Consider the following 16,193-nt stretch of genomic DNA (forward strand, 5'->3'; position numbering starts at 1 on the left):
GTAGTAGATGATTCGAAACTTTTCTACGTAGAAATTTGCATATAGCCATATCTGGAAGCAGGGTCAATTCAAGCACATGCAGCAAAAGGACGAAGCTGAATTGATGTTGCGTTACTTTCGTTTTCCTTTTGAAATTTCAAGCTAGCCAGATTAGATGATTTCACACGTTAATTATTTGGTATTGAGGGAGCAGTTTTTCTCATTCCTTGCACACTGAAATGCTTCTCATGTACTTTTTAGAGCGCATTCTCGAGTCGTGCAAACTACAACTTAGAAACATATTATGTTCATGATCAAATGTTTGAGCAAGTACATTATCCTACACTTCGATCAATAGATGAAGGTATATTTGTTACGTAACTTCTTTAGAGAGACAAGTTACTAGCTAGCTAGTCTTATAAGGTCCTGCCGGATAAATTATTTTTGAAACAATAAGTATTCTAAAACAAGTTATATTTATTAAATTAGAACACAAAACATTGCACTTATAAAATGTATTTGATTATTGTTTCTTTCAATAAATTAATAGCTTACAAAAGTTTAGAGTTAAGAGAGGAAAGACATTGATCTACTTAAAAATTTTATCTACTCCGACGTACAACCACAACCTCTCTAATGCTATAAAACTGTTAAGAACTAAATTTGTTTGAATTAATAATGATGTCTTCTATCGAACCGTAAGGGGGAGTTGATTTGAGATCAATTTAGAATTACTAATCACACAACATTTAATGTGTTAATTAAAACACAAAAAAGTGTGTAATTTTGTATTTTTTTTTTTTTAAAGAAAAACAAGTGTGAATATCTTTATTCAAGACAATGCATGCACTAATCTCGTCCAATACTCCTCTAATATTTAAATTAATAATTAAAAGTTATTAATGATAAGTTTTTAAAAACCAAAATTATATTTCACTCCATATTTTATAATTTAAGCTATGTATTTTACTTTTCAATATTTTAACGTCGTATTTTTATGATGACACTGTCAGACTAAAATTTAATATATTTATAAATAAAACATAAATCTCATATATATGTTACCAAATTTCCGCGAGAAGCGTGTTCCCGTACCGAGTCCAGGTTAGAAATTTCCACACAACTTTATCGGCGTCCGGCACCACTCATGGGTTCAAAGCACCCAAGACAAAAAATTTAGGCCCCCGAAGCCAATTCCCGCCAACCAATACTCGCCACGTGCACCTCGAAATCCCAAACCTCAGCCCTCCCTCCCTCCCCCCCCCCCCTCCAGCATCATATTCCTTCCTCCAGAATATTCCCCACCCAATATCCGAAATTGCCACGTGGAAGACACGTGTGCGGGCTTTTTTCCGAAAACAGAAAATCCAGCATTTCCAACCGTTAATTTCTGAGCGCCCCGCCTGTTATGTGTGTTTTCTTTCTTCTTTTATGGCTTTGGGGCTTCGCTAATAAGCTTTGAGGTTAGAGGAGAAGATTCACGAATCCCAATCCATATAAGGCTCCCTCTTACCCGCGAAAAAAAACCAAAAGCTTTCTCTCTCTCTCTCTCTCAGAGTCAAAACCCTAGCGCCGAACTCGGCCATGGCCGGAGACGGACAAGCGTCGACGTCGAACGCGTTCTCGTTCATATCGAAGGGGTGGAGGGAAGTGAAGGACTCGGCGGACGCGGATCTCCAATTGATGAAGGACCGAGCCAACTCGTTCAAGAACTTGGCGACTTCCTTCGACCGCGAGCTCGAGAACTTGTTCAACTCGGCGACCGCAATCCGGTCGTCTTCGTCGCTGTCGCGGCCGACGGAGATTGACTTCGTGAAGAAGCTGCAGCCGAAGCTGGTGGAGATTCGGAGGGCGTACTCGTCGCCGGATTTCAGCAAGAAGGTGCTGGAGAAATGGACCCCGAGGTCGACGATTCGGATTGATTTGTCGGCGATAAAGAATGCTATAGTGTCGGAGGTGGAGGGCAGGGAAGGGATGGCGGAGTTTGATAGGATTAGGAGGAGGAGGAGTTTGAAGTTTAGTGAGTTTTGGGGAGAGTGGAAAAGAGACGGTGATGACGAGGAGAAACAGTCCGGTAGGGATTGGGAGCCAATTCGAGTGTTGAAGACGAGATTGAAAGAGTTTGAGAAGCGTGAATTTCTCGGTGGGTTTAAGAACAGTGAGTTTGTGGAGAAGGTCAAGTCCAGCTTGGTATGTTCGAATCTTTGTAGCAATTGAATTTGTGAGCTGTGCAATTTTGGTTTCAATTGCTTTATTCTGGCCTTTGTGTGTTCATCTTGTCTTGGCTGAAATGTTCGTGCTTATAAGTTGGTAGGAAAATTGAATTAAAAAAATAAAAAAATTCTTATCTGCAAATGCATGTGAATCAGTTTGCTATCTCATATAGGTGATGCTGTTGTGTTTGGGCAGCGAAACAAAAGTCAAAACATTGTAAAGCAAACTGAGATGTAGCTGTGTCCTTGTGCATATCTTGGGGAGTTTATTGGGTTGCCTACTACAGAGCTGGGTAGGTAGCAAACTGAGAGACTGAGGGAACGAATGTTCTTAGACCCTGAGGTATAAGATAGAACTTTTGGCAAACTAATCACTGAAGTCTGTACCGAATAGGAATAAAATAAAATCATTTGTGTATAATTCTGAATGTTTGAAAAAAAAAAAAAACTTTACATTCATTTTGGAAGATTTCTATGTGGATTCCAACTTCGCTTGGCTGGAACAAGGATGTCAATAGCCTTGGGCTAATTCTTGTTATGCATATAAGCTTGCACTCCAATATCATTCTGAAGTGCAACCTGTGCACCAATTGACAACATGACATAGTTACCCTCAACTTCAATTATATTGTGTTTCTCATCCGAAAGGTGTATACTGTCTTTGGTAAATGAACTGTTGAGTATGCGACTGTTTTGAGTATGTGTTTCTTTCAGTAGATATCTTACTTCTTTCAGTTACTTTGTGCGTGTTTCCGTGATCAATGTGTATTTATTGTTATGTGGTCATATGAGAGCAGCACATATTCTTATCACTTCAGTATTTTCTTTTTCTGTTTTCAGAAATCAGTTTACAAGGATTCTCAGGAGTCACAGGTTTGTATCTACGCACCATAATTTCTTTTTTGTCATTTGGGTATCTTTTTTTTTGTTTTTTATTAGCTTGTATTTTTTACTTTGTATTTCATATCTGGCTGCTTTGGCATATTAGTGTTTTCTGAGTTATAATTCAGTGGAGTAATGAAGATGCAAAAGTTTCTCGGAGTGATTGTTTCTTGCAGTTTGTGCTGGAAATCAGAACCCACCTAAGTCTTATTTAGAGGCTCTTTTTAGTGTAGGTTATTTAGAGGCTCTTTTAGTGTAGGTGTTGGCTAGGATAAGGATTGGTGCTTGTATTTGACATTTCACCCAAAAAGATGATTACATGGGTACAGCTATGGTGCTTTTAATATTTCTCATACATGTCATGTTTCATGTAATATTTACCACTTTGAGGACTCATGTGTTAACTAGAAAAAGTCCTCTTTAAGGTAAACTTGGTCATCTTTAGAGTAAAGTAGGTTCTCATTTGAGTAATTAAATCCTAAAACTTGTAATTGTATGCATGTCATATGTTAATATATTGTAGAATTCGCCATGATTACACACGCATCTCGGTGTGATATGACACTTAATACTAGTGTTCCAAAACACTAAGAACTCAACTAGTTTTCCGTGTCTGAATTTCATTGCACTCAATGTGCCCTTTTGTTTTATAAAAATTAAGATGTCTCGTTGTTGCTAACTGTGGTGCTCATATTCTGTAAAATTGTACCATACTGGGGATGTCAATCTTATCATATGAACAAGTGAATACTAAAACTTGGTGATTTTGTTGGCCTTCATATTTGTGTCCACATAATACTAAGAATGTGTGTGTGGGAGTTTAGAATATGCTCTTTATGGTAGTGGGATTTCTGTTATTTTATTTTGTTTATTATTTTAAAGATTGGAATTGCTAATAGACATAGTATAATGAGATTTCTGTGGCTGGTTCTTTTCTGAAAAAATTGGTAAGTAGGTAATTTGCTGTACTAAGTTCATCTCCTATGCATGATACAGGCTGTACCTCCACTGGATGCGGCGGAACTTTTGGCTAGTTTGGTTAGGCAATCTGAGCCATTTCTGGATCAACTTGGCATTAGAAAAGGTGCTTATTTTAAAGTTCCGTTTAAAGCTGTTACTGCAAAAATGCTTTGACATTTTTCTGATTTGTTTATATTATGTAGTTATATAAATAGTAGAGCTTCATGGCGTGTTAATGTATTTGTTGATAAGTAATTGACTGCATAAGTTCAAACTTTGGTTGGACTGTTGAAACGATATAACATGCAGCAAACCCAGTTCTGAACACATCTTGGTTGACAAAGTTATCATGAACATGAATCTTACTCGGAAGAAGTATAATTAACGATAAATCCCCTCAAGAATAAATAAGAGCAAAGTAGAAAAGTTTAAATTGCTTGGCAGGTCACACAGATATTTCCTGTTGGCAAGAAAAGACTGTCACAGTTTTCTTTTTAGATTTCTTATCGACTTGATTTGTATTCTATATTTTTATGAACTTATGCATATGACAATACAGCTGAAGTTTTGTGGTTTTCTGAAAATGAATGCAGATGTATGTGAGAAATTAGTGGAAAGCTTGTATAGTAAACGCAAGAATTACTTTCTGTTGAACTCCCCTTCTTCCGGAGAGTCATCTGTTCTAGAGGGTGAAAACGTTAATGATGAATTAGATTTAAGGATAGCTTCTGTCCTGCAAAGTACAGGGCATTCTTACGATGGTGGATTTTGGACAGACCATGCAAAGCATGACCCATCAGACCAGAAACGGCATGTTGCTATAGTCACAACTGCTAGTCTTCCTTGGATGACAGGAACAGCAGTGAATCCACTTTTTCGAGCTGCGTATCTTGCTCAGACTGCAAAACAAAATGTTACCCTGTTAGTTCCATGGCTTTGCGCATCAGATCAAGAACTTGTGTATCCTAGCAATATCACTTTTACTTCACCAGAAGAGCAGGAAATTTATATCCGTAACTGGCTTGAGGAAAGGATTGGCTTTAAGGCTGACTTTAAGATCTCCTTTTATCCAGGGAAGGTAATTACATTTATGGCTCTGTTCATGCCACTTCATATTTGATCATATCAATTATGGTTGTTATTCTTAAATTCTTATCTGATTCATTATCTTGCTATATTATTAGTTTTCCAAAGAAAGGCGAAGCATTTTACCTGCTGGAGACACTTCTCAGTTCATTCCGTCCAAAGAGGCTGACATTGCTATCCTGGAAGAACCAGAACACCTGAATTGGTACCATCATGGCAGGCGATGGACCGATAAGTTTAACCATGTTGTTGGTGTTGTTCATACAAATTACTTGGAATATATCAAGAGAGAGAAGAATGGTGCTCTTCAAGCATTCTTTGTGAAGCACATAAACAATTGGGTTACAAGAGCATATTGCGACAAGGTAGGAGCCCATTCATTGGCTATCTGATGAACATGTGCAATTTAAATTTGAATATGTTGTACCTGGTTTCTGCTAAGTTCATTAGAATGCTTTTTGTCATTCACTAACTAAATTGCTCATGATTTTTATCTAGGTTCTTCGCCTTTCAGCTGCCACACAGGATTTACCTAAGTCTGTGATCTGCAATGTTCATGGCGTGAATCCTAAGTTCTTAAAAATTGGAGAGAAGGTGGCTGCAGAAAAGGAAACTGGAGAGAGAACATTCTCAAAAGGAGCATATTTCTTGGGAAAGATGGTCTGGGCGAAGGGATACCGCGAATTGATAGATTTGTTGGCAAAGCACAAGAGTGACCTTGATGGCTTCAAAGTGGATGTGTATGGGAATGGAGAGGATGCCAATGAAGTCCAGAGTACAGCTAAGAGTTTGGATTTGAATCTGAACTTTCTAAAAGGGAGGGACCATGCTGATGATTCTCTTCACGGGTAAGGATCTATGAATTTCAGCTTCCCAACTTTTTTCTTTTTTCTTTTGCCGAGGATCCATTGAATCTCAACTTCTCAATTTCCTGACTTTCTTAGTTCTGCATGTAAAGAGGGTTGATTGGAAAAGACATTCCAAGAATACTAGTTCAATGACTAAGCTGCCCAAGTTTGTGTTTAGACTAAATTTCAGGGAACAAAGAACAGACTAATACATGTTTTTCCATTCACCATCTCAACCCCACTCACCTTTCTTCATCTGTCATGTTAATAATATTCCTTATTTTCTTGAAGGTACAAAGTCTTCATAAATCCCAGTGTTAGTGATGTGCTGTGCACGGCTACTGCTGAGGCGCTTGCCATGGGAAAATTTGTTGTTTGTGCGGACCATCCATCAAATCAGTTTTTCAGATCATTTCCTAATTGCTTGACTTATGAAACATCTGAGGACTTTGTTGCCAAAGTAAAGGAAGCAATGGAAAATGACCCTCAGCCCCTTACTCCAGAGCAAAGATTTAATCTTTCATGGGAAGCAGCTACACAGAGATTCATGGAGTATTCTGAGATGGATAAAGTCTTGGATACGGAAAAGAATGGTGCAAGATCAAGCAGAGGTAAGGGAAAGGGGGTCTCAAAGTCTGCATCTATGCCTAGCTTATCAGGTATGGTTGATGGAGGATTGGCATTTGCCCATTATTGTCTCACCGGGAATGAATTCCTTAGATTATGCACTGGGGCAACCCCTGGAACCCGTGACTACGACAAGCAACATTGTAAAGATCTCCGTCTCTTGCCTCCTCAGGTTGAAAACCCTATTTATGGCTGGTAATAAGTAGATTAGCACTCCATCAGTAATCCCTGTGTATAATACTAATACATGGTATCTTAGGAGCGTGCTATGCTTAGGTAGAAGGCTGGTTTCTTTTCTACATCAGTATGCATTAAGCGCACATTTTTGTAGATAGCCAGATCCAAGTTTTGCGGTCTCATATTAATCTATAGGAAATAATTGCCAGTATATAGTTATTCATTATGAAGTTGCACGGCTAAGCTCTGCTGAACTGATGAAGATGTCGGCTAAAAGCTGGAATAACTTCTTGAATCCATTGAATCCCATTTACTGTTTATGGATTGGTTCAATTTGGCATTTGACTTGTGGTTTTGCACAATATTGTCATATTTACATTTTCACAGCCTAGTGTAATTGGACTTGACACTTCATGTGATGTATATAAACCCTAATGATGCAAAAAAATCTTTTATATGGTAATCAGGTACTGTCTTCTTATTCAGATACAGACTGGGTGACTGGTTAGGCACTCCCATTATCTAGGCTCGCTGAAAACCAACTAGTAATTGGATTTAAATTCAAGTACCCAGTTCAATAGTTCCATTTTCTGAAGGACAAGTTACCTTAGATTTGCTTATCAAGCATTTGAACCCGCTTAGATTACATCTAGACAAATAGAAGCTAGCCAGCGAGCAATGGCACGTAATGCACGCTGCGGTGAGAGTATGAGTACGTATGTTTCCGGACAAACCAGTTTTACAGTAACATCTAATAACAAGCATGGGATTCGGAAAGGCAACAAGAAAGATTGAATCACCTCTATGAAGAAACCCAGGATTGAGTGTATGGCCTGCTACACACACAGTGTTCTACGTGTGGTGCACATGCCCCCATTAACTAATAAATCTACACTGAAGTGAGTTCATAATGACCAAACTCAAAAGTAAAATAGAATTAAAAAGTAACCATGTAAGTGACTATTAAAAGGTACTACTCATTCTTCATGTGATTCCCATTTCCTTAGTGAACAGTGACTCTTGGGCATGTAGAAAAGCTAAAGTACTGGAATTTTCTGGGACAGTTTCAGTTGATATTGGAACCGACTCGCCAAGTTTGTCAAGAACAAATATACAAATAGTTAAATACAAATCCAATCGTTTATAATGCTTTGTAAGAATGGTCATTGGATGAAATGATCGTAGAAAGTCTTGAAGAGGATCGACCTATGCTCAGTATCTGGGTTTTAAAAGAGTTGCTTTCCGTGTCAGCCACAAGATCATATGATCATCATCAAACGATGTTTTCATTTAAAATTTTAAATAGTGGAAAAAGCCTCCACATCACCACCACGTTAATTTTTTTGGTACAAATCACCACCACGTTATTGGTTCGGTGGTTCCTATGCATCTGACCTATATTCATGGGTGTATAATGAAATGATATTAAAATAAATTCCTTTTTTAGGTTCCTTTCAGGAAAAAAAAAAAAATCATCTCTGGGTTTACAATATTGCATAAAGCTCATTAGTGACACTGGCATGTTTTTAACTCCATTGTGGTTTGTCAGTTTAAGCTATGGGATTGCAGTCGGTCAGTGAGTGCTACAATGTGGGACAAAGAAGAAGACCAGTTGATCATCGATCTCTGAGCACTGAACAGATTATTCTCTTCTGCAACGCCATTAGAAAGTTCAGCTTTCTATATTATGTGACTTTTAGCTGTGGGATTGCAGCCACTGCTTCCTCTGCTACCTATGCAAAGTAAATAATATAATAACATAAGTCAATCACATGCTGAACCCTAAACCCTAGCTGATTGTTCACCTCTCTCTTTCCCCTTTTAGTTGTTTATAAGACTTTGTTTCCCTTTTGTTGGGTAGCTATTTTCAATTCGGTAATGGGTAGTATTCTATCTGACGTATATTCGTTCTGTACGTCGGGGTATCTTCAGCAATATATATATTTATCTTTAGGCCTTTTCCTAATGAGGAATGAAGCACGGAGTTCATAAGTGGAGAAGGTCTGTTTTTATCCAACTACCCAGTTTTTTCAATATTCGTTATAAAAAGTTAAGCAAGTTGCAGAGAGGCAAATGGAATTGAACCAGCTAGTTAGGGCAGATTCATATGTAATACTGAAAGAAAACTTAATAATCTTTTTAGTGATCACTGACCACATATAAATCCTGCTTAAGGAATCTTTTGTAGCTAGTGAGTGAAGCACTTCACATATAATTAAGGATGGAAATTAGAGTTCACGTGCATGTTGATGTATTCATTATCAACACGTACTTTAATGATGTTCATTGGAGTATGGCAATTAAAGAGATCGAAATTGATATGATTTTGTATACCATTAACAAAGATTTAGTTTCTTGTATATATTAATTCATCCTTCTTATATTGAATTGAAAGGATTAGTTTGCCTGACTATATCATTGTTGACTGATTTAGTGTCTTGTTGTATCTAGAACATGCATCAAGGAGATAGATATAGTGGATTCTCCAACCCAAAATGATAAGTTAATTAACCTGAAAAAAAAAACTGCATGTTGAAGTTAAAGGATCAATTCTAAAAGAAATAGGATGAAGCCTTGATGAACAATACCTAAATTAATACCCTCTACTATCTTAAGGAGAGAGGTACAATACCAACTTGCATGAAAGTGGGAAACAACTAATGCTCCCAACATTATGAAATTCTCTTAGTACATGTTTTAATGAAACTAAAGAGATTTGATAGTGTGAATAATCTATAATCACTTCAATTCATTCAGAATGATTTACAACGTTTTATACAACAAAGATGCTAATTCTATCCATAATAATCACTTCAATTCATTCAGAATGATTTACAACGTTTTATACAACAAAGATGCTAATTCTATCCATAATTATAGGACTAACTATAGTAATACAAATCTCTTAATTAACTTGTGATGGTACAGAGATTCCAATAATGAAGACTCCAGATCATATGAGATTCCTTTCCTCAATACTCCCCCTCAAGTTGGAGTGTATGTTAATTACACCCAACTTGCTCAATAGTGCTGAAAATTGCTTCGAACCCAGCGGCTTGGTGAACAAGTCAGCTGGTTGTTCCTTTGTTCGAATATGCATGGTTTTGACTAGCCCCCTCTGTACTTTTTCCCGCACAACATGGCAATCTATCTCAATATGCTTTGTGCGTTCATGAAAGACGGGATTTGATGCTATATGAATGGCAGCCTGATTATCACAGAACAATTTAACTGCATGTGCATGTTTAACATTCAAATCTCTTAATAAACTTTGAAGCCATGTAATCTCACAGCATGTTGTTGCCATAGATCTGTACTCCGCTTCTGCACTAGAACGAGACACTGTTCCTTGCTTTTTTGTTTTCCATGAGATGGGTGCGTTGCCTAAGAAAATACAGTAGCCAGTAGTTGATCTTCTTGTGTCCTTGCAACGTGCCCAATCTGCATCACAATACGCCTTGATCTCCAATTGTCCGGTGGAAGGCAAAAGTATTCCTTGTCCTGGTGTCTGCTTAACATATCTCAACACCTTGTAAGCTGCATCTAGATGAGGTTGTCTAGGGTTATCCATAAATTGACTTAGGATATGTACAACATACACGAGGTCTGGTCTCGTGACTGTGAGGTATATGAGCCTTCCAACTAATCTGCGATACTGAGAGGCATCCTTTAAAACGACCCCTTCACCTTGTGTTAGCACCAAGTTCTGATCAATTGGGAATCGAGATGGTTTAGCGCCTAGGAAGCCTGCATCTTCAAGGACCTCTAATGCATACTTTCGTTGGCATAAAACAATGCCTTGCTTGGACCTTGCCACCTCTATTCCAAGGAAGTACCTTAACTGACCCATATCTTTGAGCTTGAAATGACTCGCAAGGAAGTGCTTTGTCTCCATGATGTCTTGTAAGTTGCTTCCTGCTAGTATAACATCGTCAACATAGACTAGCAAGGCTGTGAATCTACCTTGAGTGTGTCGGACGAAGAGTGAGTAATCAGACCAAGACTGATTGAATCCGGCAGCCTTGAGAGCGCCAGAAAGTTTCAAAAACCACTGCCTCGATGCTTGCTTGAGGCCATACAATGATTTGTGTAACTTGCAAACTCTATTCTCCCCCTTTCGTCCGAAACCAGGTGGCAACTTCATGTACACATCTTCATAGAGGTCACCGTTAAGGAAAGCATTATTGACATCTAGTTGATGAAGATGCCAACCTTGAAGAGCTGCAAGGCTGAGTAACACTCGAACTGTTGTTAGTTTGGCCACCGGAGCAAAAGTCTCGCGGTAATCAATCCCTGCAACTTGACTATAACCTTTTGCAACCAAACGAGCTTTATACCTCTCTATTGTGCCATCTGGGTTGTGTTTGATCTTGTAAACCCACTTGCAACCGATTGGTTTCTTGTCAGGGGGGAGAGGCACCAAACTCCATGTCTTGTTTTCTTGAAGAGCTTGAATCTCTTTGTCCATAGCTTCTCTCCATCGTGGTTCAAGGACAGCCTGAGAGAAAGATCTAGGTTCCTTTTCGAGTGTAATGTTAACAGTGAAAGCTTTATGTGTAGGAGAGAGTCTATCATAGGATAAAACATGAGCAATAGAATGAGGGGTACCTGGATGAGTAACCTCGCTCGTGGAAGATGATGGTGCAGTACGTGAAGGAAGGGCTGCCTCAATATGAAAGCCTTGCAATGTGGTTGGAGTTCTAGTTGGCCGTGATGATCTTCGTGGTGGTGGCAATGAAGAATGAGGTATTGCATCTTGGGATACGGATAAGTCTGGTAGTGACGTATTTGGAAAATGAGATGGTGGAATATTTGAATCCGAGTGATTTGTGGGATTGATATCAGCGGAAGTTGTGGGATTAGATTCTGAGTGATTTGTGGGATTAATATCAGCGGAAGTTGTGGGATTAGAATCAAGATTTGATTCCGAGTGATTTGTGGGATTGATATCAGCGGAAGTTGTGAGATTAGAATCAAGATTTGATTCTGAGGGATTTGAGAAGATTTGATCGTCATCAATGTGAGGTGAGGTAGATAAAGAAGGAAAGAGTTGAGGAGGTGTTGGAAAACTGACAGAAGGCGAAGATGTGGAATGTTTGGATTGATAAGGAAACTCGGTTTCAAAGAAGATGACATCTCGTGAGACTAACATTTTCTTATCTTTTAGGCTATAGACTTTATATCCCTTTTGACCATGAGGGTAACCAAGGAAGATACACTCAGTAGAGCGTGGATCAAACTTGCTGGGCCGGAGTGGATGAGTAGACACAAAGCAACGACAACCAAAAACACGCAAATGAGAGTAGTTTGGTGATTTGTGAAATAACGTTTCAAAAGGTGTTTTACCTTGCAAAATTGGTGTCGGTGTCCTATTTATTAGATAGGCAGCGGTGAGTATGGTATCCCCCCAAAATGGTTTAGGCAAGTTTGATTGAAAGAGAAGTGCACGAGCAACGTTTAACAAGTGCCTGTGTTTGCGCTCAGCGACGCCATTCTGTTGGGGCGTGTTGATGCAACTGGTCTGATGTAAAATACCCTTGGAAGAGTAAAATTGTGTGCATTTAAATTCTGGACCATTGTCACTCCTAACAATTTTTACTCTTTTGCCAAATTGATTCTCAACTAAATTGACAAAGTGAATGAGTAGGGCTCGTGTTTCTGACTTGTGATGCATGAGATAAACCCAAGTGCTTCTAGAGTGATCATCAACTATGGTTAAGAAATATTGTGCCCCAGAAAGAGATGGGACGTGGTAGCCACCCCATATGTCCACATGAATCAGATCAAAACAAGAATTACTAGAAGAAACACTCAATGGAAAAGGTCTTCTAGTTTGTTTAGCTAAAGGGCAAATGGAACAAGGACTTGCATTGCAAGATTTATTTTGCAAAAAGGGAAATAATAAAGACACTTTGCTAGATGGATGTCCGAGCCTTTGATGCCATAGGTCATGTGTTTTGGTGTTCACCACATTGCACGTTCCTTTCTTTGGCAGATTGAGACAGTAGAGTCCCTCACTTTCAGTTCCCGTCCCAATCACCCTCCCCGATTGAAGGTCCTGTATGAAACAAACTTGTTTAAGAAATATGGTGATATAAAAGGAAACAAATGCAAGTTTGCTGATGGAGATGAGATTTAGGTAAAACAATGGGACACATAGAACATTGTGAAGGACAAAGTGTGAAGAAAATGACACTGTCCCAATGTGAGAAACATGTAATGTGGTACCATCGGGCAACTTCACTGTACGATTGTGCACAGGTTGAAAAGATGTGAGGAAAGCCGAATTACAAACTATGTGGTCACTAGCCCCACTGTCTAGGATCCATGTTACATCTTTATTATCTTGTGAGAGGGCAAATGCTTTACCCGAGAGCTCCTCATAGTTAGGAATGTTACCAACAAGATTGGCTGAAGGCTGTTTGATCGAATTCAACTTCTCTAGTAGCAGGTGGCAATCATTGGAATTCTCCCATGGTTTTGAGGTCTTGGAAGAGCTTTGGTCTTTCTTGTGTTTAATGACCTGTTGTTCTTCGTCACCAGCCATGAGGTATTTTGTTTGTGTAGATTTCTAGGTTCTCAAGAGCGATTGCTCTGATACCATAAAGAGATTTGATAGTGTGAATAATCTATAATCACTTCAATTCATTCAGAATGATTTACAACGTTTTATACAACAAAGATGCTAATTCTATCCATAATTATAGGACTAACTATAGTAATACAAATCTCTTAATTAACTTGTGATGGTACAGAGATTCCAATAATGAAGACTCCAGATCATATGAGATTCCTTTCCTCAATAGAAACTAATGAGCACGTTTCCTAATCCACAAAGTACAAATATGTATTCTTAAAACTACTCGATTTTACTTGGATAATCGATAACATATGCCTCAGGCCCTTAGTACTAGGCTCCTAGAACCTTGTTTACTGCCAAGTGCTTTTCGTGTTCAAATAAATTCAGGATTGCCAAGTTTCGTCGTAAATGGCTAAGTTAAGAGCCAATTATTCCCTTGCCAAAGAGAAAAAAAAGAGCCAATTAATCAGAGGTCATTCAACCACAGTATATATATGCTGTGGTCTTTGGGAATTGGGATTGCCTTTTCTTTTCTTCGTCCTCGGTTCCTCCTGCCTAGTTAGCACTTATTCACCAGTTAGCACCCACCCTAGCCATTTTTGTTTTGCACCCTGCTGTTTCTTCCTCGATCGGCCAGGGTGTTAAAGACCCAAAGATAAATCAACGCACACATTTTAACTTTAGCCGCAGTTTGTTTGTTTTCACTATTTCCAAAGTTATTGCAATCTATAGAAATTGAGTGGAGGTTTAACAATCTATATATTTCTAGTCCAACCACACCATACTCGTACATGTATAGGAGAGCACTGCTAACTCATTAAAGCACTAGTCATTCTTTTGAATATGTTCATAACTCGATGAATTTATCATAATTCTGCATGTGGATGTACTGGTTCACTTTCCTTCTTTCTTTTATATATATATATATATATATATATATATATATATATATATATTTGTTGTAAGAGTTAGTGCGGCTGTCTTCAAGTGTTGATTAATGAATTGAAACTGCCGAATATAAATGGAGGACAAGTCTAAACTCTTGCTTACAATAAGCATTTAGGGAACATCCCAAAATAATATCATGAGTATCTACAAAATGCATGTATTCTAACTAGCACCAATTAGCAAAAAGTGATCGACAATGTATTATAATAGTTTTGACATAGCGGTGATATACTGGAAAGATAACAACATTACAACGAAGTATTATTACCAAACTCACAACTTTCTTACTATATTGCTTCCAGAGAACAAATCCGACCACACTTAGTTTCATCCTGCCACTAAGAGGTAGTGACCATTTGGATTATCGACTCGCTAGGCCAAACTAGACACTTAGAGTGCACACACAGATGTTAAGCCTGGCTAGCCCTACAAGAAACATGCAGGGACTTATCTCTTGATAAGGTTTTAGGAGAGAATATCACCATGATTTTCATGATCAATGTGTAAGAGGTGAACATCAGGATGATTATGATTACAACCCTTAATCTCTAGTTGGAGCTTTTCTGATACAAGGCACTTGGCGGCTCTTATCTACTCTTTCATATCAAACTAAACTACATTATAGACATGCCTCTTATCCTCTAAAGCTATGCCTATCACTGCTGCTCATTGATCTCGGATGAAACCAATATTACAGGTTACTGTACTGCTGAAGTCTTTAGCCCTTTTCTAATGCAATTTGATGGTAGCTTCATCCCCATCAGCTTGAGGGAGGGTGTTAAGGGTAAAACTGTAATTTTTTTATTCAAGTATATATATATATATATATATATATATATATATATGGTATAAATATGTGTACTTGCATGACAATCAATCAACACAATTGAAGCCTCTGTATTCTATTTCATTTTCCAGCTTCGTCTTTATTGTTATGCTTTTCTTCATTTTTCATAGAACTCTTTCACTCTAAACATCAACACATTGATGTTAGTGGTTACACAGATGAAGATTTGGCTGGCTGTATCACTGACAGGAAGTCTACCTCTAGTTACTTCACCTTTCTGGGAGTTAACCTTGTCACTTAGAGAAACAAGAAGCAGAAGGTTGTTGCAAGAACAAGTGCTGAAGCTGAATACAGAGGTATGGCACATGGAGTGTGTGAGCTCTTGTGGCTTCGTAATTTGCTACGAGATTTAGGCTTTAAATTCATGTTTGCTATGCAACTATTTTGTGACGATCAAGCTGCAATTGAAATCTCTCAAAATACTCTGCAACATGATCGAACAAAGTATGTGGAAGTTGATCGACACTTCATTAAGGAGAAGTTGGATGCAAAGTTGATCACCTTTCATTTTGTTCCAACTGAAAAACAATTAGCAAATATACTTACCAAAAATATACTTACCAATGGAAGTTGTTCTATGACTCACTGGACACGTTGGGTTTTCGAGATGTTTATGCCTTAACTTGATGGTGAGTGTCGACTTGTGAGTCATTTTTAGAATCATTAGTATAATATATGTATTGAGTAGCTACGTTATAGGATTAGGTTTCCTATATTCGGTTGTATTAACTTGTAGTATAACTGGTTGTTTAGTAATTTATGGTTGTTATATATACCCCCAACATAATTGTGAATAACATGTCAGAAAATTCTCTCACAAATATTTTTCTTCTCCATCTTGTTGAAGGATCTCGACATAATGTGTGGCTCTTCAAATTAGGGTTTAGTTTTAGAGTTGTAATATAAGAGAAGGTCCTAGATTTCCTAATTATATTTGGATTCTATTTCCTTGTATGACAAGATTATGTACTTCGTAAATCCTTATATAAAGGGCTCCTATTATCAATAATAGAACACACACAATTCTCCCATCTATTCTCTCTGCA

General features: G+C 38.1%; 1 protein-coding gene across 2 annotated transcripts; it reads left to right on the top strand.

Annotated features, from left to right (window-relative positions):
* The first annotated feature begins 1,373 nt into the window (after nt 1–1,373).
* Nucleotides 1,374–7,112, top strand: LOC112192509 (digalactosyldiacylglycerol synthase 1, chloroplastic). Of its 2 annotated transcripts, XM_024332266.2 has the most exons (7): nt 1,375–2,169; nt 3,033–3,065; nt 4,071–4,158; nt 4,628–5,112; nt 5,219–5,485; nt 5,619–5,968; nt 6,260–7,112. In XM_024332266.2, exons 1-7 carry the CDS (start codon nt 1,564–1,566, stop codon nt 6,792–6,794), a joined length of 2,364 nt encoding a protein of 787 aa, XP_024188034.1. In that variant the 5' UTR covers nt 1,375–1,563; the 3' UTR covers nt 6,795–7,112. The 2 variants fall into 2 exon arrangements, with proteins under 2 accessions (XP_040372202.1, XP_024188034.1); XM_040516268.1 differs by lacking the exon at nt 3,033–3,065 and having other exon boundaries at nt 1,374–2,169.
* Nucleotides 7,113–16,193: the final 9,081 nt, after the last annotated feature.

Source organism: Rosa chinensis, chromosome 3, assembly GCF_002994745.2.
Source record: "Rosa chinensis cultivar Old Blush chromosome 3, RchiOBHm-V2, whole genome shotgun sequence".
In the NCBI taxonomy this organism is placed as follows: Eukaryota; Viridiplantae; Streptophyta; class Magnoliopsida; order Rosales; family Rosaceae; genus Rosa; species Rosa chinensis.